General features: G+C 42.7%; 1 protein-coding gene across 1 annotated transcript in view; it reads left to right on the forward strand.

Annotated features, from left to right (window-relative positions):
- sorcs3a (sortilin related VPS10 domain containing receptor 3a) overlaps positions 1 to 25,852 on the forward strand; it is a 614,798-nt gene that overhangs the window by 438,353 nt on the left and 150,593 nt on the right. The window contains exon 9 of the mRNA XM_061907863.1: positions 1,144 to 1,323. Coding sequence (XP_061763847.1) covers positions 1,144 to 1,323 — 180 coding nt within the window. The remainder of the gene's footprint in view (positions 1 to 1,143; positions 1,324 to 25,852) is intronic.

Consider the following 25,852-nt stretch of genomic DNA (forward strand, 5'->3'; position numbering starts at 1 on the left):
GGGGCGTCCATGAAAAAGACCTTGCTTGGATGGCAACATATGTTGCTCCAAAACCTGTAAGTACCTTTCAGCATTAATGGTGCCTTCACAGATGTGTAAGTTACCAATTTCTTGGGCACTAATACACCCCATACCATCACAGAGACTGTTTTTTGAACTTTGGGCCTATAACAGTCCGGATGGTTCTGTTCCTCTTCGTTCCGGAGGACACAACGTCCACAATTCCCTAAAACAATTTGAAATGTGCACCCGTCAGACCACAGAACACTTCTCCACTTTGCATCAGTCCATCTTAAAGGAGATCGGACCCAGCGAAGCCAGCGCCGTTTCCGGGTGTTCTTGATAAATGGCTTTCACTTTGCATAGTTTTAACTTGCACTTACAGATGTAGTGACAAACTGTAGTTACTGACAGTGGTTTTCTGAAGTGTTCATTAGCCCACGTGGTGAAATCCTTTACACACCGAAATAGGTTTTTGATGCAGTAATACCTGAAGGATCAAAGTTCACAGGCATTCAGTGTTGGTTTTCAGCCTTGCCGCTTACGTGCATGATATTACGGACCGTAGCTGGTGAAATCCTTAAATTCCCTGCTATGGCTCGTTGAGAAATGTTCTTGAACTGTTGACGCATTTGTTCACAAAGTGGTGACCCTCGCCCCATTTTTGTTTGTGAACGACTGAGTATTTTACGGAAGCAGCTTTTAGACCTAATCATGGCACCCACCTGTTCCCATTCAGCCCGTCCACCCGCGGGATGTTCCAAATAAGTGTTTGATGAGCATTCCTCAACTTTCTCAGTCTTTTTTTGCCACCTGTGTGAGCTTTTTGAAACTTGTTGCAGGCATCAAATTCCAAATGAGCTAATATTTGCAATAAATAACAACGTTTCTCAGTTCGAACGATAAGTATCTTGAATTTGCAGTCTATTCAGTAGAATATAGGTTGAAATGATTTGCAAATCATTGTATCCTGTTTTTATTTACGATTTACACAACTTATTGGTTTTGGGCTTTGTAAATTAGTTCAATATCTTACATTTATGCTTATTTCTGGAATAGTCAGGGTGATCTCAGATACAAACAAATATGTTTCGAATATGTTTCTGGTCTTAACTCCTCCAATCTCTCTTTGCTGGCTGATAGGATTTACACATTGTCAGCACAGATGAGAAGCAGGTATTTGCGGCCGTGCAGGAGTGGAACCAGAATGACACCTATAACCTCTACCTGTCTGACACTAGCGGGATCTACTTCACTTTGGCCATGGAAAATGTCAAGACCACAAGGGGGTTAGGCGGAAACCAGATGCTGGATTTGTATGAGGTAAACCACTTTTTTTTTCTGATTGATTCAATCTACGTGTGGTGGCTGCTTATACTGTATGGGGCGGCATAGCTCGGTTGGTAGAGTGGCGGTATCAGCAACATGAGGGTTGCAGGTTAAATTTCTGCTTCCGCCATCCTAGTCACTGCCGCTGTGTCCTTGGGCAAAACACTTTACCCAGCTGCTCCCAGTGTAACCGGTGGTCTTTTCCTCTGCGTTGTGTGTTTTTTATGTAAGACGACCGACACCATGGGTTTCTCCACTGCACTTTACTGATAAAACAGAATACAATCGTCATCAAAACTTTGTGCCATCGTCGAGACCCTCTCCCGTTATCGTAGACAAAAAGGGCGGCATAGTTACATACACAGTAAAATAAAAACATACCTGATTAAAACAGAATACAATCGTCATCAAAACTTTGTGCCATCGTCGAGCCCCTACACAAATATATAATAATGAACAAGAAATGAATTAAAGTTCTTAACAAGACATTTTCTGTCGTCGCATGAACGCCTACCTCTCCCGTTATCGTAGACAAAAAGGGAAGTTGGAGGGCGTGTCTAACGCATATAAAAAGACAGGTGTCACAGTAATTATTGCAGTAGGAGGGACAATGAGACAATGGTTCCACATTGACAAAACATCAAACAATATTCAGGTATTTACACGTAACTTACATATTTTGTGTAATTATAACAATAATAAAACTTTAGAAAATAAATTATTTACAAGATGTAATTGACCCTGTTACACCAGTCCCACAAAATTACACAAAAGTCTGGTTTGCAAGAACAGCATACATATGTAAACACAATGGCCATGAAAATCACAAATTTGCATTAAACAGCAATATACGCTTCCTATTTAAAGGATAAGAGAACAAGAGACTTGCTTGGCGCCTAGCAAGAACTCAAAGTACTCTATAGACAAGGTGAGGTGCCTTATACACCACACATACACAGGCCAAACATTGTGGGTGAGAAGGGAAAAATGAGTTTTTCAGAACATCGAGTCCACACAAAGAGCAGCACAAATCAGCTTTTTGATCATATCTCACACATTAATAACAGTATGGACGCCTGGCTCAACCCTTAATATGGACTCAAGTTGAACCATGGACTCTATTAAACGGTAAACAGGTTTAATGACTCTGCCAAACCGTGAGGCAAATTGGTTCTCAGCACCAGATGCTTGAGGTGGAACAATTGGGACTAATTGTAGTGAGGGAGAAGGAAGAGCTATCGGGGGATCCAGAGCAGCAATACAGCCACCGTCTGTAGGGGAGACTACTTCAGCGGACTCTGAACCTTGAGGCTCATCAAAGGAAGACTGCTCACGGACCCATGAGGCAGTACGGCCATCATCACAAGCATCAGCACTCAAGAGGGAACCAGCATGGGATGTCCCAACAGTTGCAGCTGCTGTATCAGACACCTCTGACTCACACCCATCAGACACTGCAATGGCAGGCATGACCACGGGTCCAGCATCATCATCCAAAGCTCCGTCTAAAGGCAGGAAGTTGACCTGGAGCAACAGGTTACGGTGAACAACCCTTTCATTCCCCTCTGGATCCTTGATCCGGTAGATGTGCAGGTCAGGTTTTGAGGCCACCACAGTGTGTATAACAGGCAACCACTTGTCGGAAAGTTTACGCTTCCCTTTGACACCTTTGTTTGCCAACAAAACCTGGTCGCCAAGTGAAAGAGGCTGACCTTTGACCTTTCTGTTGTACTGGTTGCACTGATGCTTCTGCTCAGCTGAGCAGTTCTTCTGGGCAAGCGTCATGGCACAATGCAGGTCCTCTAAAAGGGACTTTACATATATGTTATAGTCACACACAGTCTCATCCCGAAACACATTCTTAAAGAGGAGATCTACTGGCAATCTCGGGGTTCTCCCAAACATCAAATAAAAAGGCGCAAACCCAGTCGTCTCATGCACAGTGCAATTATACACAAAAGTCATTGTTTGGATCATTTGGGGCCATTTTTGCTTGGAACGAGGGGGCAATGATCTCAACATGTTGCCCAAGGTGCGGTTGAACCGCTCCGTCCCACCGTTTCCCATAGGATGGTAGGGGGAAGTGTGAGACTTTTGAACTCCTGACAACATCAACAGTTCAGCAATCAGTTCACTTTCAAAATTTGCACCCTGGTCTGAATGAAGGCGCTCAGGGAACCCGTAAATGCAGAAGAAGCTGTCCCATAATTTCTTAGCAACCTCTTTTCAGTCTGGTCCTGACAAGGAAAGGCATGTGCCAATTTCGTCAAGTGATCAGTGACTACAAGTACATCCACAGATTTGTTGTGGCTGTCTTCAGCTGTCCAAAAGTCAACACACACAAGCTCTAGGGGAGCAGAGGTCTTAATGCTCTGTAGCGAGGCCCTTGCTGAAGGCTCAGGGGTCTTGCTAAGAACGCACCTGCGGCACTGTTTCACGTAATTGCGGACATCTTTCTCCATGTCATACCAGAAAAAGCGTTGGCGAGCTAGAGCAAGAGTGCGGGGCTGACCTTGATGACCAGCTAGGTCATGAACGCCAGACAGTGCATCTGCCTTCAAGGACTCTGGCACAACAAACTGGTACCTCTTCTTCTTGTTCAAAGGGTCCTTTGTGACTCTATAGAGAATGCCATCTTGAAGTGTCAGCCTATCCCACTGTTTCAAGACTCTCAGAGTTGGCTGATTTTCATTACATCGTTCGCGTCTGGAGGGCCTGCGTTTTCTGTCAACATAAAAAGTAGCTCTTAAGATGACTGGGTATTTTTGTTGGTGAGACTGAAGGTCAGCAAGTGATAGGGAAGGCAAAGTGTCTTGGCCAGGAGGTTCCAATGTTGTGAGGTGGTCAGCTAGTGAGGTAGCACGCTGGCGAGGAGCACAGTCCCATTCATCCAAAGAAGAAAGGATGGAAGAGACATCTTCTTCGGCCATTGAACTTTCAATAGTGTCAATGTGAGGATGACACATCAGTGATTGAGGCTGGCAAGTGAAGCGGAACGCATCCTGCACACATCCATCACTGACATCACAGACCCCATTCAGCAGCTTAGGATAGGGCTCACTCAGCAGTCGCTCCATTAAATGAGTCACAAATTGGTCTCTACTGAGTGCATCTGCCACCACATTCTGCCTGCCAGGGATGTGCTTAATCTCAAAATCATATGGAGCCAACTTGGAGACCCACCGCTGCTCACAGGCATCTAGTTTTGGTTTAGTCAAGATGTGAGTGAGGGGGTTGTTATCCGACCAGACAGTAAACCTGTGACCCTTGAGCCAGTGGCTGAATTTATCACAAACTGCCCATTTAAGGGCCAAGAACTCCAGTCTGTGAGCAGGGTAGTTGACTTGGCTGCGGCTGAGAGTTTTGCTTGCAAAAGCAATTGGTCTCGCTCGTTCTTCGCCATAGGGGACCTGGGACAGGACTGCACCTAGACCATCAAGGGAAGCATCAGTGCAGAGGATGAAGGGCCTTTCAAAGTCTGGATGAGCCAGCACCACACTATTAAGAAGTGCACTCTTCAGATCCTTAAATGCCTTCTCACAGGCAGACATCCAGTCCTGAGGAGTCAGTTTTCTGAAGGTGCCTGCTCTTCTACGACCAAAGGAGCCTTTGGCACTCCTTTTCTGTCCTGCAGTCAAGGTGTACAGTGGCTTAGCGAGAGAAGAACAGCCAGGGATGAAATGCTGGTAGTACAGCACCATGCCAAGGAAGGACTTGACTTTCCGCTGTGATGGGGTGCAGCCGTCATCCTCCATAAGATCCTCTTTTTCAAAAGCTGAGATGACCTTGACTTTCTCCTGGTCGACTGCGACGCCCCCGCTGTTTACTACATGACCCAGAAACTTCACGGTCCTTCGCAAAAAGTAGCACTTCCTCTGCGCTAGTTTCAGGTTGTTGGCTCTGAGACGCAGGAAGACACTCTCCAGCCGCTTCAGGGCTTCCTCTTCGGATGGAGCAAACACGAGCAGGTCATCCAAATAGCAGAGAAGGCTTGAGAAGTTCAAGTCCCCAAAGATGCTGATCATCATCCGCATAAAGGATGCAGGGCTGTTGCACAAGCCCTGGGGAAGTCTGTTGTACTCGTATAGGCCTAAAGGTGTTGTGAAGGCCGTATACCGCCTGTCAGACTCATGGAGGGGGACGTTGTAAAACCCCGATGTAAGATCCATGGTACTGAAAAAGGCATTTCCCCCAAGGGCGGCAAGACAGTCAGCCTGGTGGGGTAGCGGGTGTGCATCCTTCACGGTCTTGGCGTTAAGCCAGCGGAAGTCTGTGCAGATCCTCAACTCCCCTGACTTCTTCCAGACAAGGACAAGGGGTGAAGCATACTCACTGACTGACTTAATGATGATTCCTTTGAACTCCATCTCAGACAGCACCTCTCTCAGCTTATGATAGTGAGCTGGAGGGACACGGCGATAGGGGAGTCTAAAAGGGCGATCATCAGTGAGGTGGATTCGGTGGACGAAATCCTTTGCTTCACCACAGTCCAGCTTGTCCTTAGAAAATACATCTTAGTAGGTGAGGACTAGTTCAGCCAGACGCTGTTTCCATTCCTCTGATACTTCACACCCTTCAAGATCAACATCTGCCAACCCGCACTCTTTAAGCTGCTGAAGGGGATTAGAGGTGGTACCTGACCTGGAGGTTGGGTCACTTCCCTCACAGGTCTGCTGCATACACACATTCTGTGACAAAGGAAGGTCTTCCATTGCAATACAAGGAAAAACATCTGCTACCTTAGCATTACGGCGCAGTGTCACAGGTCTCTTTGTTGGGTTCAAAATTTTCATCGGGACCCAACGATCACCCCACATGGGTGTCACGACCCGCCCAACAATGATGTCTCTAGGGGTTGAACGGGAAGAGGTGGGTTCCACAATGACAGTGCTCCCAGGTGACACAGGAGCACTGCTGGGCAGCTTCCCCCATACTAGAGACTCTCCCTGAGGTGCAAGAGTGACAGATTGTCTTAGCTTGACTGTACCAACTTTTTCAGGCACTTCGGGACCAGACCAGCGTGTGATACAGCTAAGTAGTCCAAGAAACTGTTCACAATTGGGGTCAGAAGTATTGGAGCAGACCAGCTGCCAGTACTTATTATCCGACTTCATCGCCTGTATAATGGGTCCTATGACATTGGTCCCAATGATCATCTCATCTTTCTGCCCTGGTACAAGTAAAGTTGGCACAATGAACTTAGACCCATAAACTTCAATTTCAAGGTCATAAATGCACCTGGGTTGTGTCATAAGGCCACCACAGCCAATAAGTACCACCTTCTCCGGCACAGGCCGAGGGCTAGGGAGTAGCCCAACAGCTCTAAGCTTTGACTCCGCCTCCACATTTAGCGTGCATGACATGCTACCTGAATCAAGCATCCCTCTTAAAACAGACTGGCCCCCCACAGACACTTGAGCATAAAACAACTCACTAGCTCCTTTCACTCTATGGGAACCCACAACAATCACTGTTTTGTCATCAGAAACACTACTACAACAGTTCACATAGGTCAATGGCACATCTTCATTTTCACTGAGGGTGCTACTAGCATCGCCCATGCTACCCCTCTCACTACACAGGCGGGTTAGTTTAAATCAGCATTGGGTGGAAAAGATGGCGGTATAGCCGGGGAATGTGAGGCTTGTGGGCACTCACGCTTCATGTGACCAGGTCTCAAACAGTTAAGGCACAATCTGTAGAGCTTACAGTGTGCATGAGTTGAATGTTCACTGGACGTACATACTCGACACGTGACTGCCAAAGAACTTTGGTGATTTCGGGGTTGAGCAGTCTGACGGCTGCCTGACGTTTGGCGCCCTGGTCTTTGATTGTTAGCCAAAGAAGCATTGCACAAGGATAGAACTCTATCAAACATGGCCACAACTTGAGCACCAGGGTCGTTAGCTGGTGGGTCAAAAGCGGCTGGCGCCACATTGACAGAAGATGGGTGTAATGGGGAGGCGGACTGATGTGCGACAGCCGCAGGAGCATCAGACGGAGGGTGACTGCAGGAAAGGGTAGGAGAAGGCTGAGGAACAGTATGCAATGACTGCTGGCGTGCTACCGAGACAGCCCCTTGTGAAGAATAATCAGTCACTGGGCTTTGACTATAAGTTGACAAGCCCACCATACATTGAGACTGGGGTGCTGTCTTTCTAACCTTTCTTATGTGAGCATCCAGACGCTCCTGAACCTCAGCTGCAGTCCACTGCTCAGGCGACTTTAGTTGAAACAACAAGGCAAGATGAGGGTCAGGACAGTGGTTAATAAACATCATGACGACTTCAGCAGTGGGGTCCTCAACAGATTTACCCTGCCTATGGAGACACTCGTCGGCAGCATCAATGGACTTATTAAGGCGGATCCAGTAGTCCATAGCACTCTCACCAGAATGGGGAATTGTGAAATAAAAGTCTTTCATAAGTAAGTTAGAATATGATAACTCACTGAAGTTACCTTTCAAAATGTCAAACATTGCAGTGGGCAGGTCAGGTGCATTCAGATCAGGGCGGCTGCGCAGCGACACTTTCACAACATCCCTCGCTTTACCTGTTAGTCTGGACATAATTAGCTCAAACATTTCAGGAGGACTGTCACATTTTACTCTATTTAGGTAACATTTCATCATGTCTACCCATTCGTGAATTGAGAACAAATCTGAATGATCGCCCCTAAAGTAAGGTGGTGCTTTGACGTCAGGCTGCACGACAACTTTCACTTGTGGCGAACCATCTTGCCTGGAGGAGGGGCTCACAGCGGTGGACTGAGGCTGCAAGGCACTTGGCTGGTGCATCATGCTGATGTTGGCAGAGATGTTGTCTCCTATCTGTTTAGCTAAAGATGTGATCATGTCTCCAAAAGCATCAACATATATAACTTGTGTGGGCTCACGCACTGCTTGAGTAACTGGTGTAGAGCTAGAGATGGGGTTTAGTAGCGGGTTGAAAACTGGTTGGTCTATCATGAAACTAGGACTGCTTGACACCAACCTACCCCTCCCCATTCCAAATGTGACACTATGCCCACGACCAGCCATTGCAGGAATTTCAAATACTGTACTAATACTTCACCAACACAACAAAGACAAATTCCCACAAAGGCAGTATAGCAAAACAAGGCCAATAGTGACACAAGTTGACACATAAAAAAAACAAACAAAAAAAAATACTTCACTGTAAAGCCCACTGTAAATACCCCTGACAAATCAATACATAGCACAGCACTGTAGCAAAAAAAAAAACACAAGTGCTATTAGGGCATATCAAGCCTCTCATAAGCCCACACTGATCAATAGATGAACAGAAAATAAAACACAATCAAAAGGCTTCACTAATCACTCATACAAACAGGCATGCCCATTATACTTTTTTTTTTTTGATAGGACTATCTGTCACAAAATGTTCATAAAATGTACCAGCTGGATATAATAACATCACCAGCACAAACCTAAACGAGCTTAAATCCCACACACACACTTTAAATCAGCGTGGTTTGTCAGCACACCTTGCGCGCACGCGGGAGCGCGCACCTTTGTCCGCGGCGACAGGGAGAGAGAGGGAGGAGCAGCAGAGTGCAGCGGGCGGGAAACTCCGGCAGCTTTCCCAGGCACCAGACGAGGGCTGGTCGGCGATGCAACGGGTCGTACGGCACCAAGTGTAACCGGTGGTCTTTTCCTCTGCGTTGTGTTTTTTATGTAAGACGACCGACACCATGGGTTTCTCCACTGCACTTTACTGATAAAACAGAATACAATCGTCATCAAAACTTTGTGCCATCGTCGAGCCCCTCTCCCGTTATCGTAGACAAAAAGGGTGGCATAGTTACATACACAGTAAAATAAAAACATACCTGATTAAAACAGAATACAATCGTCATCAAAACTTTGTTCCATCGTCGAGCCCCTACACAAATATATAATAATGAACAAGAAATGAATCAAAGTTCTTAACAAGACATTTTCTGTCGTCGCATGAACGCCTACCTCTCCCGTTATCGTAGACAAAAAGGGAAGTTGGAGGGCGTGTCTAACGCATATAAAAAGACAGGTGTCACAGTAATTATTGCAGTAGGAGGGACAATGAGACAATGGTTCCACATTGACAAAACATCAAACAATATTCAGGTATTTACATGTAACTTACATATTTTGTGTAATTATAACAATAATACAACTTTAGAAAATAAATTATTTACAAGATGTAATTGACCCTGTTACACCAGTCCCACCCACACTGGTTAAATGTAACTTAGATATTGGGTTTCACTATGTAAAGCGCTTTGAGTCACTAGAGAAAAGCGCTATATAAATATAATTCACTTCACTTCACAATGGTAGAACTTTGTGGTTTAACTTGTTATTTAACAAGATGTATCCATCTTACTGAGATATCGTTATTATTTGTCTTGTGCAGGCATCTGAAATGTCCGCAAAAAACATGTGAATTTGCGTTTTTAAACATTCCTTTTCGCGTCAAAATATCACTTTCACGTTTTTTTGGTGGAATATCCAAAAGTTTGGTAAACGCTCGCCACAACCACAGGTACTCGCTGATCTGCTTGCCTGAACATGGCTCAGGGATACGATCGGGGCGCCGAAACAAGCTCAAGACTGATGGCTCTCTAGTTTGCTGCTAATCATATTTGGATGATTACAATCCGAACAATGTTAGTTCCAAACTAGTTTTCAACCTACTCTGTGGCCTATTGGTTAGAATGTCTGCCCTGAGGTCGGTCAGTTGTGAGTTCAAACTCCAGCCGAATCAAACCAAAGACTTTAAAAATGGGAAAAAATACAAACATTTTAATAGGTCTAATGGACATTAGTTACAAGTGGGGCGGACTGGTAAAATCACAGCAAGATAACTTAAATATAAAGACAACTTCAGATTATTTTCTTTGTTTAAAAATAGAACTAGCACATTCTGAAATTGTAAAAATCACAAAATTGTTTTTTTTTTTTTTAACACTTACATGTTGCGGTTAATAGTATTATATTTTTATTTGTCGTTATTTATATTTTCTGATTAAATTATGTGATAATGTTCATCAGTCAACTCATTGGTGTTTATTTTCAATATATCCACATACAAAAAGTATATGAAAATCAAATTACAGTATGTTATATATGTAGTTTGATCATTTTTCTCGACTGATGTACTAACATGTGGTTTATTTTGTACATATGTAGCATCATCTACAAAGATACAAAGAATTGCTATTGTGACATCCAGTGGACACATTTAGAACAGCTGTTTCTGTCATTCAAAAATTTCAGGTTGATTTTTATACATAGCAAACTCATCTCGCGGGTCGGATAAAACCTGCTTGTGGGCCTGATCCGGCCCTCGTGCCGTACGTTTGACACCCCCAATGTCAGCAGTGGTCACAACACTGGTATTGTATTACCCAAGGAGGCGTGGCTATAGGATAGAGTTGTAAAATGGGAAACTTTTTTTGAGTTATTTTCTTGTATGTTATATAATTCTAAATGACAGGTTTAATGATAATAATGTTAGTAAATGATCTACTTTTAAAAAATTTAAATAGTGACATTGGACAGCCAAAAGAGGTTGGTGGGATGAGAATAAATCTAAAGATAAAATATATTGTAGAATTGCACCCATTTGCAGGAAATGTAGTCTTGGTTTTCAAAATTGTATTTCGTGGCTTGCGTGGCAGCATTTTGTGCTGATCGAAATGTTCCTCTTGTTTTTTCTTTAAGATGCTCACATGCCTGCTTATGTGTGGTTTAGGCTAATATATAATCCTTTGTGGGAGGGTTCATATTCAGTAGTGTGTATAGAAGTGTTTCACTCGTGTTTATAAGAGTGTTTTAGTAGTGTGTATAAGAGTGTTTCAGTATTGTGTAATACAGGGTTTCAGTAGTGTGCAAAAGAGTGTTTTAGTAGTGTGTATAAGAGTGTTTCAGTAGTGTGTATAAGAGTGTTTTAGTAGTGTGTATGAGAGTCTTTCAGTAGTGTGTGTGAAAGAAAAACATTTCAGTTGTTTATGTGAGCACATTCCAGTAGTGTGTATGAGTGTTTCAGTAGTGTGTATGAGACTGTTTCAGTTCTGCGTGTGAGAGAAAAAACATTTCAGTTGTTTATGTGAGAGCATTTCAGTAGTGTTTACATAAGTGTTTCAGTAGTGTGTATAAAAGTGTTCCACTAGTGTGTATGAGAGTGTTTCAGTTGTGTGTGTGAGAGAAAAAAAACATTTCAGTTGTTTATGTGAGAGCATTTCAGTAGTGTGTATAAGAGTGTTTCAGTCGTGAATAGGAGTATTGCAGTAGTGTGTATGAGAGCGTTTCAGTAGTGTGTGTGAGAGAAAAAAAATCAGTTGTTTATGTGAGACCATTTCAGTAGTGTGTATTAGAGTGTTTCAGTGGTGTGAAAGAATGTTTCAGTAATGTGTATGAGACTGTTCCATTAGTGCGTGTTAGAGAAAATATTTCAGTTGTTTATATCAGTGGTCCCAAATCTTTTTTTGGGGGGTAGGGGCTTATTTTTTATTTTTATATCTTTTTTTTTGCGGCATGAAAAAGCGAGGTTTTTTGGTTGGTCCACTAATTGTAAGTGTATCTTGTGTTTTTTATGTTGATTTAATATTAAAAAAAAGAAAATAATAAAAAATTATTCTCTGGACCGGTGGTTTGGGACCACTGGTTTATATGACAGCATTTAAGTAGTGTGTAGAAGAGTGTTTCATTAGTTTGTATGAGAGGGTTTCAGTAGTGTGAATGAGAGTGTTCCAGTAGTGTGGAGTGAGAGAAAAACAGTTCAATTGTTTGTGGGAGCATTTCAGTAGTGTATGAGTGTCAAAACGTGGACTTGTGGGTTTGTTTTTCCGTAAGGCAAAGAAAAGTTGGCACGGGCAAGACGTGAATGTAAGTACATATTTACTAATAACACTAACAAACTACAAAAAAGAAAGCAAACAAAAGGCACGCACAAGAACACACTTGACTAATGAAAACAAAAGACTAGCACAAAGGCAGAACTATGGACGAAAAACAAAAGACACTAAATGTTGCATTATTAAACAAAACTTACGTAGCATAACAAGAAGCAAAACTATGGATCGGCATGAGTGTCAGAGGTAGCATGGCATGAAGTGAGTAAGGGTAAAGTCGCCAGGCTGACTTCCTGGCAACTTTTGCTTTAAATAAAAGACATGATTAGTGACAGGTGTGCGAGTGCAACATGTGAGACAGGTGCGTGACATGAGGACAGGTGAAAACTAATGCGTAGTCATGGAAACAAAACAAACAAGGAAGTGCAAAAACAGGAAACAATGGAGTCTTAAGCAAAACAGAACATAACTAAACAACACACGATCACAAGACATGACAATGAGAGTGTTTCAGTAGTGTGTATGAGAGTGTATAAGTAGTGTGTGTGTGTGAGAAAAATATTTCAATTGTTTATGTGAGAGCATTTCAGTAGTGTGTATTTTAGTGTTTCAGTAGTGTATGAGAGAAAAATATTTCAGTTGTTTACGTGAGAGTATTTCAGTAGTATATGTCAGAGGAAATTCTGAATAATGTCCCTAACGGCCCCCTCATAGGTTCATGCCTCCATTTAGAGTCCATATTCAGGCCACTTTCCAATCCCTTCCCTCTGGGGATGTTGAAGTGTATGAAATGTAGGGTGAAAGAAATAAAAAACTGCTGTCTTCCTCAGTGGTTCGTACCTCACCAAGTGATCTCACAATCCAATCTTCCCTCACTCGTGATCAAGACTTTGAGGTACTTGAACTCCTCCACTTGGGGCAGGGTGTCTTCCCTAACCCGGAGATGGCACTCCACCCTTTTACGGGCGAGAACCACGGACTCGGACTTGGAGGTGCTGATTCTCATCCCAGTCGCTTCACACTCGGCTGCAAACCGATCCAGTGAGAGGTGAAGATCCTGGCCAGATGAAGCCATCAGGACCACATCCTCTGCAAAAAACAGAGACCTATTCCTGCAGCCACTAAACCAGATCCCCTCAAAACCTGGACTGCGCCTACACTCTTAGAAGTAAAAGTGCTAAGTAGAACCATATTAGGTTCTTCAGCTCGTCCTCATAGGAGAACCCTTTTTGGCTCCAGGTAGAACCTTTGTATAAGGTTCCACCTGGAACCCTTTTGGAGGGTTCTACCTAGAACCCAACATGAAGGGTTATACCTAGAACTGTGTGTGTAAGGTTTCACCCAGAACCCCCCATGAGAGGTTCTACAAAGAACCCACGCAGGGAGTTTCACTAAGAACCCTTTCATGTTTCATGGGTTTCATCTAGAACCCACACAGGGAGTTCCACTAAGAACCCTTTCATATTTCAAGGGTTTTATCAAGAACCCACACAGGGAGTTCCACTAAGAACCCTTTCATATTTCAAGAGTTTCATCTAGAACCCATGCAGGGAGTTCCACTAAGAACCCTTCCGTATTTCAAGGGTTTCATCTAGAACCCATGCAGGGAGTTCCACTAAGAACCCTTTCGTATTTCAAGGGTTTCATCTAGAACCCACGCAGGGAGTTCCACTAAGAACTCTTTCATGTTTCAAGGGTTTCATCAAGACCTGACACAGGGGGTTCTAAAAACATCCCTTTTCAAAGGTTCTCACCGATAACCGTCTTGTCTTCTGAGGGTTCTATAAAGAACCATATTGTATTCTACAGATCAATTTAGTTCATATTATATTGTGGTCATTTATCATGTTGACATTGAACAAACATTCAAAACATTTTAATGAGAAAAAACATGTATTTAAATATAGTCCAACAAAACAGGAGAGGCTGTGTAGGGTCCAGGGGAGAACAGGTCAAAAGTCAGCATAGGTCCAGTGGAATCAGCAACATGACAGGCCAGACACATCATGCTGTCCTCAGTAGGTGAATTTGTGAAAAAGCTCCCAAACATCTTTAGCAAGAGTTGTCTTTATCACTTGAGGTAATGTGTGAACTTGAAGCTTGAGCAGAAAAAAGGTGAGATCTCTTTTTAAGTTTCTTTTCACTGCTGCCAATTTCTCTAAAAGAGAGGGATAAGTCTCCATGTGGGGCTCTTCTTCAAAATGATCTTCACCATTTCTCTGAACTTCAGCATTTTCCTCTTGAACTGTAGTTCTGTGCTTCTGGTTTATGTGTTTTCGAAGGGATGATATTTTGGTATGAGTACTGAGGCATCCATTTTGGCCGCATTCAACAACGAAGCTATAGGTTCACTTTCTTGATATATTTCTAGATGTTTCAGGTATCTCTTTTGTGTTCTGGATTTAATTGGACAACGTTGACACTGAAAATTCATTATACCCCACCAGAAAATGTCTTGCAGTAATCAGCAAACCCCTCTTTTTGAAGCCAATGGCAAACTTCAGCGTTAGTCCATGCAGTGTAAGTCATGTCTACAAGAAAACAAACAAATAAGCAAACGAACAAAACATAACAAGAAACAAATGTTTAGTCCACCTTTTACCATAAAAGTCCTCAGCTAGGGTCAAACATACTGAAATAAGATATTATATTTAGCTCACCTTGATTCTGGGAAGTTTCTTCTGTTCTCTCTCCTGTTCTTCTTTGTTCTGTTCTGTTCACAGAAATCACTATTGGTATGTCACACCTGGTTTGTAGGCTTGGAAGACCAGACCATGTGGTGCAATCCATGGGGCAACCAGCTCTTAACTCACACATGACAGCCACTATCATACCCGCTCCCTGGCCCAACACACCAAACCTTGCCCTTTCCCCTGGGAGATCAGGGTTCATTTCCCGGCATCAACAAACCCTGATGTAGTAGCCTAAAAGTCACCATTACAGTGTGATTTTTGCATCAGTTAAGGCTTGGCCTCTGACATCAAAGACCATTGTCTATCAATGAACTTATGTGCAGCGTCACAACTACACTAAGCCAGTCAGCAGGGTACAGCAGCCCTGGGATGAGACCGATCATGGAAAAGTATGAGAACGAGACAAATACATGAGTAAAATTGTCTGTAAAATAAGTGTTTAATATTTTTTAAATTGTCTGTCACTAATCCACACATCACCTCAGTATGCATTAACATGGTCACTCTGCATCAACCAGGCCTTGAACTCACAACTTCAAACTGTATCCCTAGATCACCTGACTTGTAACAAACTTTCAAAAGCCTTTGTCCAGTGAGTAGTATAGCTCAATTAGATGCCCCAGAAAGAGGGGTTATATCCTTGCTGCAGGGACCCCCTTGCTAGTTATTTGCTGTGTGTCATTCCCTCCTGAAGAAGGGAGTAGTGTAACTAAACTAAATAAACACAATTATAACTGCTGCGTAGCGATGGGTCGGGTCCAGGCGATTTTTGGCAGATTAAGGCAATTCTGAGCAACAAACAGGAGAACAGGAAGGCAAGACAGTTAACATTATAATGTTCCTTTTGCACCAATTGAGGCTCAAATCCACAACAATAGAACCGAAGACTGTGGTCTATCATGCTGAGCTAATTCGCAAGTGACAATTCAACAGTGGCTTCACAAATTGATTAAGCCATTCACTATTGTGCATGCAGATTTGAAACCACTGTAAATATATCAGTAATCAAGACAAAAATAAAAAAATACACATATTGCATCTAGACAGAATGGAGATATTGGTAATTAGATTTTTTAATTGATTCGATTTGCTCCATAAGTTAATAACCGATGTTTAATCTATCATGACTCTAAAATGTATATGTTTGCTTCACAAAGACCATCTGGCATTTTCATGAGCTGTCATCACCACCTTTGTCAGGGCTTGAACCCAGGTTCTTTAGCACCAAGTATCATGTTAGACCCGCTCGACATCCATTACTTTCGGTCCCCTAGAGGGGGGGGGGTTGCCCACATCTGAGGTCCTCTCCAAGGTTTCTCATAGTCAGCATTGTCACTGGCGTCCCACTGGATGTGAATTCTCCCTGCCCACTGGGTGTGAGTTTTCCTTGCCCTTTTGTGGGTTCTTCCGAGGATGTTGTAGTCGTAATGATTTGTGCAGTCCTTTGAGACATTTGTGATTTGGGGCTATATAAATAAACATTGATTGATTCATTGATTGATTGAAGAACTAGCTCTTAAATCACTGAGCTATTTCTCAAATGGAATCACCAGCCAGACAGCAATTGTCAAGGCAGATTTCAAAAATGGTCCTCCCAGTCACAGCTAATCTTTACCTGAGTCAACAAGATTTGCTGATGATGATCTTGCTTTCTTATAATTAATGATTGTGGAAATAAATTGGTAAAAGAACATTTCAGTTATAGGACTGCCATTATTTGTATGTCTGATTAGAAGGTGTAAGGTAATAGACTAGTATAGTGGACCGATGACTGAAGGCAGCCAGCTGGTTTGCTCAGTCACTATTGCCAGTGACTTTTGACTGGGTGGCAGGTGTTCAAATCCCAAGATGGGCAATTATGTTACAGTTTGATCAACAGGATCTGGGGAAAAAGAGCTTGCTTCAAAATAAACAAAAAAATTGGATATGAAAAGTATTTGTATCAGTAGTCACAAGGAAATGTATTTTGCACCATTATTGGCAAATGTTATCAGGAAATATGTCCCTGGTGACACAGGATCTTACCCATGCGTTCAACAATCCCTGAAGAACGCTTTCTTCCAAAAACGGTTCTTTGGATCAAAATAGTTCTTACTGGAACCCTTAGTGTTAGTGAGAACCTTTTTAAAACCAATTATTCAGAAAAGGGGATTTAAAGGGTTCTCTGGATCAAAATGGTTCTTACTGGAACCATTAGCGTTACCAAGAACCCTTGAAAAACTCTTTCTTCGGTAAAGGGTTTTTCAGAAGCCAATGGTTCCAGTTAGAACCCCAGCCCTTGTAGAAGAACCCTTTTGGAACCCTTATTTCTAAGAGTGTAGAAACTCTGTCCATAAAAGTTATGAACAGAATCTGTGGCAAAGGTCAGCCTTGGCGGAGTCCAACCCTCACTGGAAACGTGTTTGACTTACTGCCGGCAATGCGGACCAAGCTCTGACACTGATCATACAGATAGATAGAAAGATGGATAGTACTTTATTGATTCCTTCAGGAGAGGGAGAATATAATATATTTTTGTCAAAAGACTGACTTAAACCAAATAATAAATTTCTCTCAAAATTAACTATGCATTATACTGACCTAAGCTCGGATATACCTATTGTATTACTGAACCAATCCAAGGTGGTGTAGGTCTCTGAGGCAAACTCATGAGAGACTATGTTGTTAGTACCTGACCTTCGTGATCGTATTTGCTCACGGAGTAGGTGTTCGTTGTGGATATCCGTAATTAAAAAAAAAAAAAACGAGGACAAGAAGTGACAACGCGAATGGGAGTGACAGGAAGCATAGCCATTTACTTCTCCTGGAAAAAGTATAAGCACTGAAGTCAACAGTAACACTGGAGTAAACATTCAACCTTACAGACACACACACACACACACACACACACACACGCACGCACACTGGTTAATCTTTTGGAATGGGGACCAAGTTTTTGATTATGACTTGTGGGGACCACACACAATACACCTCCCCTACACATTTCTATTACATATAAAATGTCCGGGTCCACTGGACTACGGGCTAATAAAAGTGTGGAAATTGATGTTCTGTGTACCGCAACCACCCAGCCACACACCCACCCACCCACAATCAGCAGGCCTTGACAGGAGGAGGACAGAGTGTAGGTACACAGAACATCAGAGGGTCAAATGTGCGACAAAATGAGAGCAGACAGTGTTGACTAACAATATTGCAACCTTGTATGGGAACCGCAGTTGCAGAAACACAAAAGAAAAATCCCTATGGGATGCATAACTGGCAGATATTTTTTTCCGTGCAACGTTCATATTGTTGTTACTCAACCAGCGTTTGTGTGTCTGTTGGACCCATTGCATTTTGTGGCTTTCAATGCCTCACAATCAAACACTGTAATGTTAAAATACGTAACAGATATTTATTGGGATAAGGTAAACATTCAACAAAATGCAACGTGTCCATCAGACCCACAAACGCTGGCTGAGTAACAATATGAACATTACACAAGGGTTAAGAGGCCCTATTAGATTAGAAATATTGAATAAATACTTTACTGTCACATACCCAACACGTTATACTTGTATTGTAAAAGGTATCTTAATGATCTGAAAGACAAACTTGGAAAAACTACGAAACCATATAATCGCGGACAAACTAGCAGGAAAGGCCCAAGCATTCTCGGGCGAGTACCGTATTTTTCGGACCATAGGGCACACCTGATTAAAAGGCGCACTGCCGATTCAGGTCTTTTTTTCCACACAAAAGGTGCACCGGATTACAAGGCACATTAAATTGGTCATATTATGATTTTTTTTCTAAATTTAAAACATTATTTTGTGGTCTACATAACATGTAATGGTGGTTCTTTGGTCAAAATGTTGCATAGATTATGTTTTACAGATCATCTTCAAGACGTTCAAACTGTCTACCGGGCTCCAGAAGATCTGTTGGCGTCAGGAGAACCCTCACTTATTGGCGCCCAAACAGATCTTTGGGAGCCCGGTAGAGAGTTTGAATCAAATGTTTTATTTTTCATTCACGCCAGCATCGTGTGCTTTCTAGAAATATGTTTCTGTTAGTGCTCTCTGTCTCCAACTCCAACTCCAACTCACATGTCTCTGCCCGGCTGCTGCTCATAAAGGCGACAGGTGATTAGATAACAAGGACCATCTGGGCAATCTACTCACCCGCCGCTGTCTTCGAGTCCGGTCCTTGCACACCCCGCTCCGCTTCAGGCCCGCAGGCCACTCCCCCCTGCCCTCCACAATGACATTTTTAGAACAATATCGGCTGATATTATTGCTCAACCAATATTTTTATTGGTTTTCGGTAAATCTCTAAATAAGGGCAGCATGGCGGACCAGGGGTTAGTGCGTCTGCCTCACAGTACGAAGGTCCTGGGTTCGATCCTGCGCTCGGATCTTTCTGTGTGGAGTTTGCATGTTCTCCCCGTAACTGCGTGGGTTCCCTCCGGGTACTCCGGCTTCCTCCCACTTGCAAAGACATGCACCTGGGGATAGGTTGATTGGCAACACTAAAAACTGGCCTTAGCGTGTGAATGTGAGTGTGAATGTTGTCTGTCTACTGTATCTATTTTGGCCCTGTGATGAAGTGGCGACTTGTCCAGGGTTTATGCCACCTTCCGCCCGATTGTAGCTGAGATAGGCTCCAGCACTCCCCGCAACCCCCGAAAGGTATATGCGGTAGCAAATGGATGGATATAATCTCTAAATAAAAAATTAAAATAATGTATTATTGCTAAATAAAATGTGTATTAAACATGCTAGTGTCAAAATCTGTGACAACTGCAGATAATTATTTTGGTTAAAACATGTTTTATTGTAAAGATAATTAAGTGATTACCCTTTGAGTAATAAGTGTTGAATTCTTCTGGTTGATACTTGTTTACTTTAAACGATGTCTTGATATGAAATATTCACTTCCGATACAATACCGATATTAGAGACTAGAGTTTGTCTGCAAATACATATGATAATCTAATACTATATCAGCAAGAATTATCCTGCATACTTTAACTATTTTGTAGTATGAAATGTCAGAAAAGGTTTGGTCAAGTGAAATGTGTCAAACAGAGAGCAATGGTAGGGAAGAAATCACTAACTTTGTGACAAAATACTGCTTTTGAAGTGGAGTGTTAATTTGTGTTTTGGTAAAAAAAAATAAGCTCATTGCGCAGCAACTAAAACGATGCGGACACGTTTGTCACTGAATGCTTTTTAATACGCTTCTGCCTTGGAGACTTTTTATGTGTGAATAATATACAACTAGGATTAGGGTAACTATGGGCTTTCTGCTCCGCTGCTTCCAGTTTGTTGAACTCTATCCATGACCACCTGAGGGCCCCTCAGACTGGGGATGCTTTTAAAAAAGGCTTAAAAACCCTTCTTTATATTAAAAAAAAGCCTTTTTATAGATATATGCATACTAGTTCTAGCTATTAGGCTGTTTTAGTTTGTATATGTTATTCATTTTTATTATTACTTTTTTTATTTTAATTGTATTTTTTTAGTTATATTTTAATACACTGTAGCACTTTGAGGTTGTTTGCTCAATGTAAAGTGCTTTTTACAAATAAAATCTATTATTATTATTATTACCGGTAACTATAATTATTTGATACGTGTTTATATTGACAAATGTGCTGTTTTTAGACTGCGATATTGTTCAATTAAGGACACTTTGTACATACGTGAGTTGAGCTGTTGTCAAGCTGCTAGGTCCTGGTAGGCTATAGCCTACCATGTTTACCTATTGTAAATGACCTGACTTAAATACAAAAAAATACCAACCCTGTGTGTTTATTGGAGGACATTTAGATGTTAAGTGGCTTTGTACAAGTAAACTGCAGGACTGCTTGTATTGGAGCTTAGTATATTGGACATTTTAGATGCAAGCCGATAGCATCAGATATATATATATATATATATTTTTTTTTTTTTTGCGGGTATCGGATTGGGACACTCCATAATTAGATCATCATTACGTTACATTTAATAATCGATTCGTAGCACCCCGAATCGAAATATAATTGAATTCTGAGGACCTAAGATGACACAACTCTCATGTTTGTAAGTCTTTGTAGCTTCTCCATCATCCAGGTCCTGGTAATGATCTCAGCCCTCGCTCTTCACAGGACAACACATTCAGGGGAAAAAAAACATGCTTAATGAGGTTCTCTGCCGTGGGCTCTGGACTTGTAATGACCTTGTAAGCGTGCCCGGTGGCTACTGTAGGCGTTTAAATCAACATTCATAGGTAGGTAGTATACACATTGTTTCCACAAGTACTTGAGTTTATCACTTTGACACTGGCAGGTGTGACGGATGGGAAGAAAGTGTATTGACAAGCAACATTATCAGTATTCTGGTTAAAAACACAGCAATTGCTTTTTTTTTCCTTCTCACAATGTGCACTGTTGGCCTTTAAATGGTATGGGTGTCAGGCTTGGACATGGATGGTGTGTGCTCCTTCGACGCAGCGGGATTACAGGACGAGCCAGGCGTGAATTCAGGTACATGATTTATTAAATAAACAAACAAACTACAAAAAGGCAAACCAAGGACGCGCTCTGTGGCGGATAAAAATCTATACTATACTTAAAACAAAACAGCACAATGGCATGACTATATACAAACAAAACAAAACTAGCACAATGGCATAAATACAAAAACTTACACGGCATGGAACTGTGGACGAGGACGTGAAGGTTTGAACAGCATGGGTAGGGTGTGTGCGAGTGTGAGAAGATCCCAGCACGAAGACAAGAAAAAGAGTGACTTAAATAGCTATGATCATTAGTGAAAACAGGTGTGAGGCTGAAAACAGGGACGTGACACGACAGGTGAAAAGTAATGAGTTGGCATGGAAACAAACAAAACCAGGAAGTGCAAAACGTGACTGAATGTCCAAAATCAAAACATAACATGACAAAAAAAAACATGGTCCATAGGTGTGACAGAGCCCCCCCGTTAAAGACAGCTTCTAGATGTCCAAAAAATGAAACCACAAAACAAAACTATGATTAAAAGTCATGGGGGGGCGGGAGGGGGACGTGGCGGTGGATCGCAAACCACGTGCCCCCGTATCCATCGGGGCAGAGTCAGGTGGCGGCGACGCGTCGAGGACCGAGGTGGACGACCCGGGAACGGCCATATCCGTGGCCGACCCCCTTGGCGTGGCGGACGACCACGTGGAGACCACAACTGTGGCCGACGAGGAGGGCATGGCGGGCGACCACGTAGTGGCCACAACTGTGGCCGACGCGGAGATCGGCACCCTTGGCGTGGCGGACGACCACGTATTAGCCACATCCGTGGCTGACAAGGAGGCGGACGCGTCGTCATCGTTGCTTCCTCGTATGGGTTGCTCTCGCTCCGCACCAGCACCATCCCCGTTCTCGCTTCCTTCTCCCCTTTTAAACAGCGAGAAGAGATACGTTAATCGTCCACACACCTGATCTTGTTTGTGGCGTCGCTCCCGGCACGCCCCGCCTCGCCGCTCGCTCACCATCCCCGCCTCCTCGCCGCCATCTTGGGCCGGGCTCCAGCGTGCCCTGCCTCTCTATCGGAACGTCGGCTCTGCCTCTCCACAGCTGCTATTTCAGTTATTTTTAGAACAGGCCAGCGGGCGACTCATCTGGTCCTTACGGGCGACCGGGTGCCCGCGGGCACCGCATTAGTGACCCCTGCTTTGGAATATATAGGAACGAGGAAATTTTACGATGGGATCCTATGACAGTTCCATGCTGGAAATCACTGAGCTCCTGAGAGCGGCCCGTTTTTTCACAAACGTTTGTAGAAACAGTCTCCATGCCTAAGTGTTTGACCTGGCCAAGTGATTAGGACACCTGATTCTCATCATTAAATAAGTGGTCAAACACTTTTGGCAACATAGTGTATCTCTGCAATTCCTCCATGGTTTGATTATACATTTTCGGAACATATACACTTACCAATAGATAAGAAACATTGGTTCTGCATAATAGGTCCTATTTAAGTATTCCACTTAAATGTTGTGACTCTTTGGTATAGTTGCAAGTGTGCAATACAGCTCCTTGAAAATAACACGATAAAATGTAGTTCTGTCCAGAACTATTTGGACAGTAACCTACCTTTGATTTCCAACAACACAATCTTCCATCCATCCATCCATCCATTTTCTACCGCTTATTCCCTTTCGGGGTCGCGGGGGGCGCTGGTGCCTATCTCAGCTACAATCGGGCGGAAGGCGGGGTACACCCTGGACAAGTCGCCACCTCATCGCAGGGCCAACACAGATAGACAGACAACTTTCACACTCACATTCACACACTAGGGCCAATTTAGTGTTGCCAATCAACCTATCCCCAGGTGCATGTCTTTGGAAGTGGGAGGAAGCCGGAGTACCCGGAGGGAACCCACGCATTCACGGGGAGAACATGCAAACTCCACACAGAAAGATCCCGAGCCTGGATTTGAACCCAGGACTGCAGGACCTTCGTATTGTGAGGCAGACGCACTAACCCCTCTGCCACCGTGAAGCCCACAACACAATCTTATTTTAAAAAATAAGTTTGTAAAGGATACAGCATTGCAGCTATTTTATGCCAATGCTCTAACAAAGTGCAATCAAATCTATTTAATAGAGAGTCCTTTAAAAGTATTTGAACAAAGAGATATCATTTTGAATATAAACATTATTTTGCATTTACTACATTTTTCAGACTATAAGACACTCTTAAAATCATTGAATTTTCTCAGAACTTGACAGTGCGCCCTAAAGCCTACTATACGGAATAATTGTGGGTGTGCTAACCGACCTTGAAGCTATTTTATTTGGTACATGGTGAAAAGATAAGTGTGACCAGTAGATCGCAGTCACACAAAAGAGATATGTGTAGACTGCAATATGACTTGGGTAAACCACAACAAAATGTTATTTGCGCCATTGAAAATATAGAACATTACACACAGTTTTCCAATCTATCGAAATATTTTAGTACGACTTTGGTGAGCCGCACCGCTTGATGGATTGTACTGTGCTTCAACATAGGAGTATTATTATGGTGTGTGTACAAGGTAAGACATATTTTCTGTTGTTTTGTTTCGTAATATTATGCAAAAGCATTCTTTTCTTACCCTCCGGTACCAACTGATCTGTATTTGGGATCTGCATAAGTCCTAAAAATTTGCGTCAGTCCGCCTTTGTAGTCCATAGTTGATAAGCTTCTTCTTTTTCTCTATCTTCTTGTTATGGGACATTCATCCTCAGCTGTTGCCATTTCTAATATAAAGTAGTGTAAAGTTCTTACTTATATCTGTCAATAAACTTTGCCATTAAAGTGCTAAAACATACCGGTGTAGTGAGTTTACATTGTTCACCCAAGGAAATTTAGTCATCAGAGAGTTCCGATCGGACGGTTTTTCACGGGACACATTTCCGGTGGTGTTTTTGCAGTAGTGAGCCACGGATGAAGAGATGCTGCTCCGTTATTGATTGAAGTAAAGTCTGAATGTCATTAAAACCGTTAGTGCCATCTTTTGACACTTCTTCCACTCCCGTCCTTGCACGCTACACCGCTACAACAAAGATGACGGAGAAAAGACACTGCTGAAGGTGAGCCACATAAATAAACCGCCCACAAAACGGCGTATCCTGAAACGAAAGTCAGAAAGCGGCTTGAAGATGATATGTAAAACATAATCTATGTAACATTTTGCGCCATATAATCCGATGCCGCTCTATGATCCGGAAAATATGGCACATTTAATACTTTGCTGTCTATGGAGCCATAGTCCTGTAGTCTATTAGTACCTTAAGCAAACTACAAAAGTACTCTGCGATTGAAGACCTCCCAATAGTCCTGAAATCTCTTTTTTCTTATCCCGTGTTTGACGTTTCCTGAAAGTGTAATCAAAATGTTGCCAAAGCCTTTCTAATTAACCGTAATAAAATGAAGGGAAGTGAGTGAAACCTCTCGGCACTCATTCACTCACGTTGTCTCTGTGGGTGGAGGCGGACCGTTCTTATCCACACACTGAAGTAATAAAGGAGGAATCAAAGTTGAATCAGATCACGAGTCAGTTGAAGACTGAATTGACACTATAGACCATACTTGCCAACCCTCCCGATTTTTCCGGGAGACTCCCGAATTTCAGTGTCCCTCCCGAATTTCTCCCGATTTCAACACAAACAACAATATTGGGGCGTGCCTTAAAGTCACTGCCTTTAGCGTCCACTCCACACCATACCAACAGCGTGTCGACACACCCACATAATACGTGCGACTTTTACGTCGCACTTAAGCGAATGCCACGCATACTTGGTCAACAGCCATACAGGTCACACTGAGGGTGGCCGTATAAACAACTTTAACACTGTTACAAATATGCGTCACACTGTGAACCCACACCAAAGAAGAATGACAAACACATTTCGGGAGAACATCCGCACGGTAACACAACATAATCACACCTGAAAAAATACCCAAAAACCCCTGCAGCACTAACTCTTCCGGAACGCAATAATATACACCCCCGCTACCACTAAACCCTGCCACCCAACCCCGCCCACCTGAACCCCGCCCCCCCTATCTCCCAAATGCAGAAGTTTCAATGTTGGCAAGTATGCTGTAGACACAAATCCCAACACAATGTTCCTTGAGGGTGCAACAAAAGAGGAAATAATCATAAATCCAAGACTTCAACTGATTGTGACGGAATTGATCTGGACATTATAAAAAAAATGGTTATTTAAGACGATATGGCCAAGGAATTAGACTTAGATTTATACTTAGACTTCTTGTTATTGTTATTCACATTTGAACTTTACAGTACAGATAAGAACAACATTTTGTTGCATTAGCTCATTGTAGTGCAGGATAAAAGAGCATGGTGCAGATATAAATAAATAGATTACTGTACATATAAATATATTGCACTTTTGCATATGCATCCATGTTTATGGATGTATGTTATATTGTCTTTATATTCCAGCCA

Source organism: Nerophis ophidion, linkage group LG01, assembly GCF_033978795.1.
Source record: "Nerophis ophidion isolate RoL-2023_Sa linkage group LG01, RoL_Noph_v1.0, whole genome shotgun sequence".
Taxonomy (NCBI): domain Eukaryota; kingdom Metazoa; phylum Chordata; class Actinopteri; order Syngnathiformes; family Syngnathidae; genus Nerophis; species Nerophis ophidion.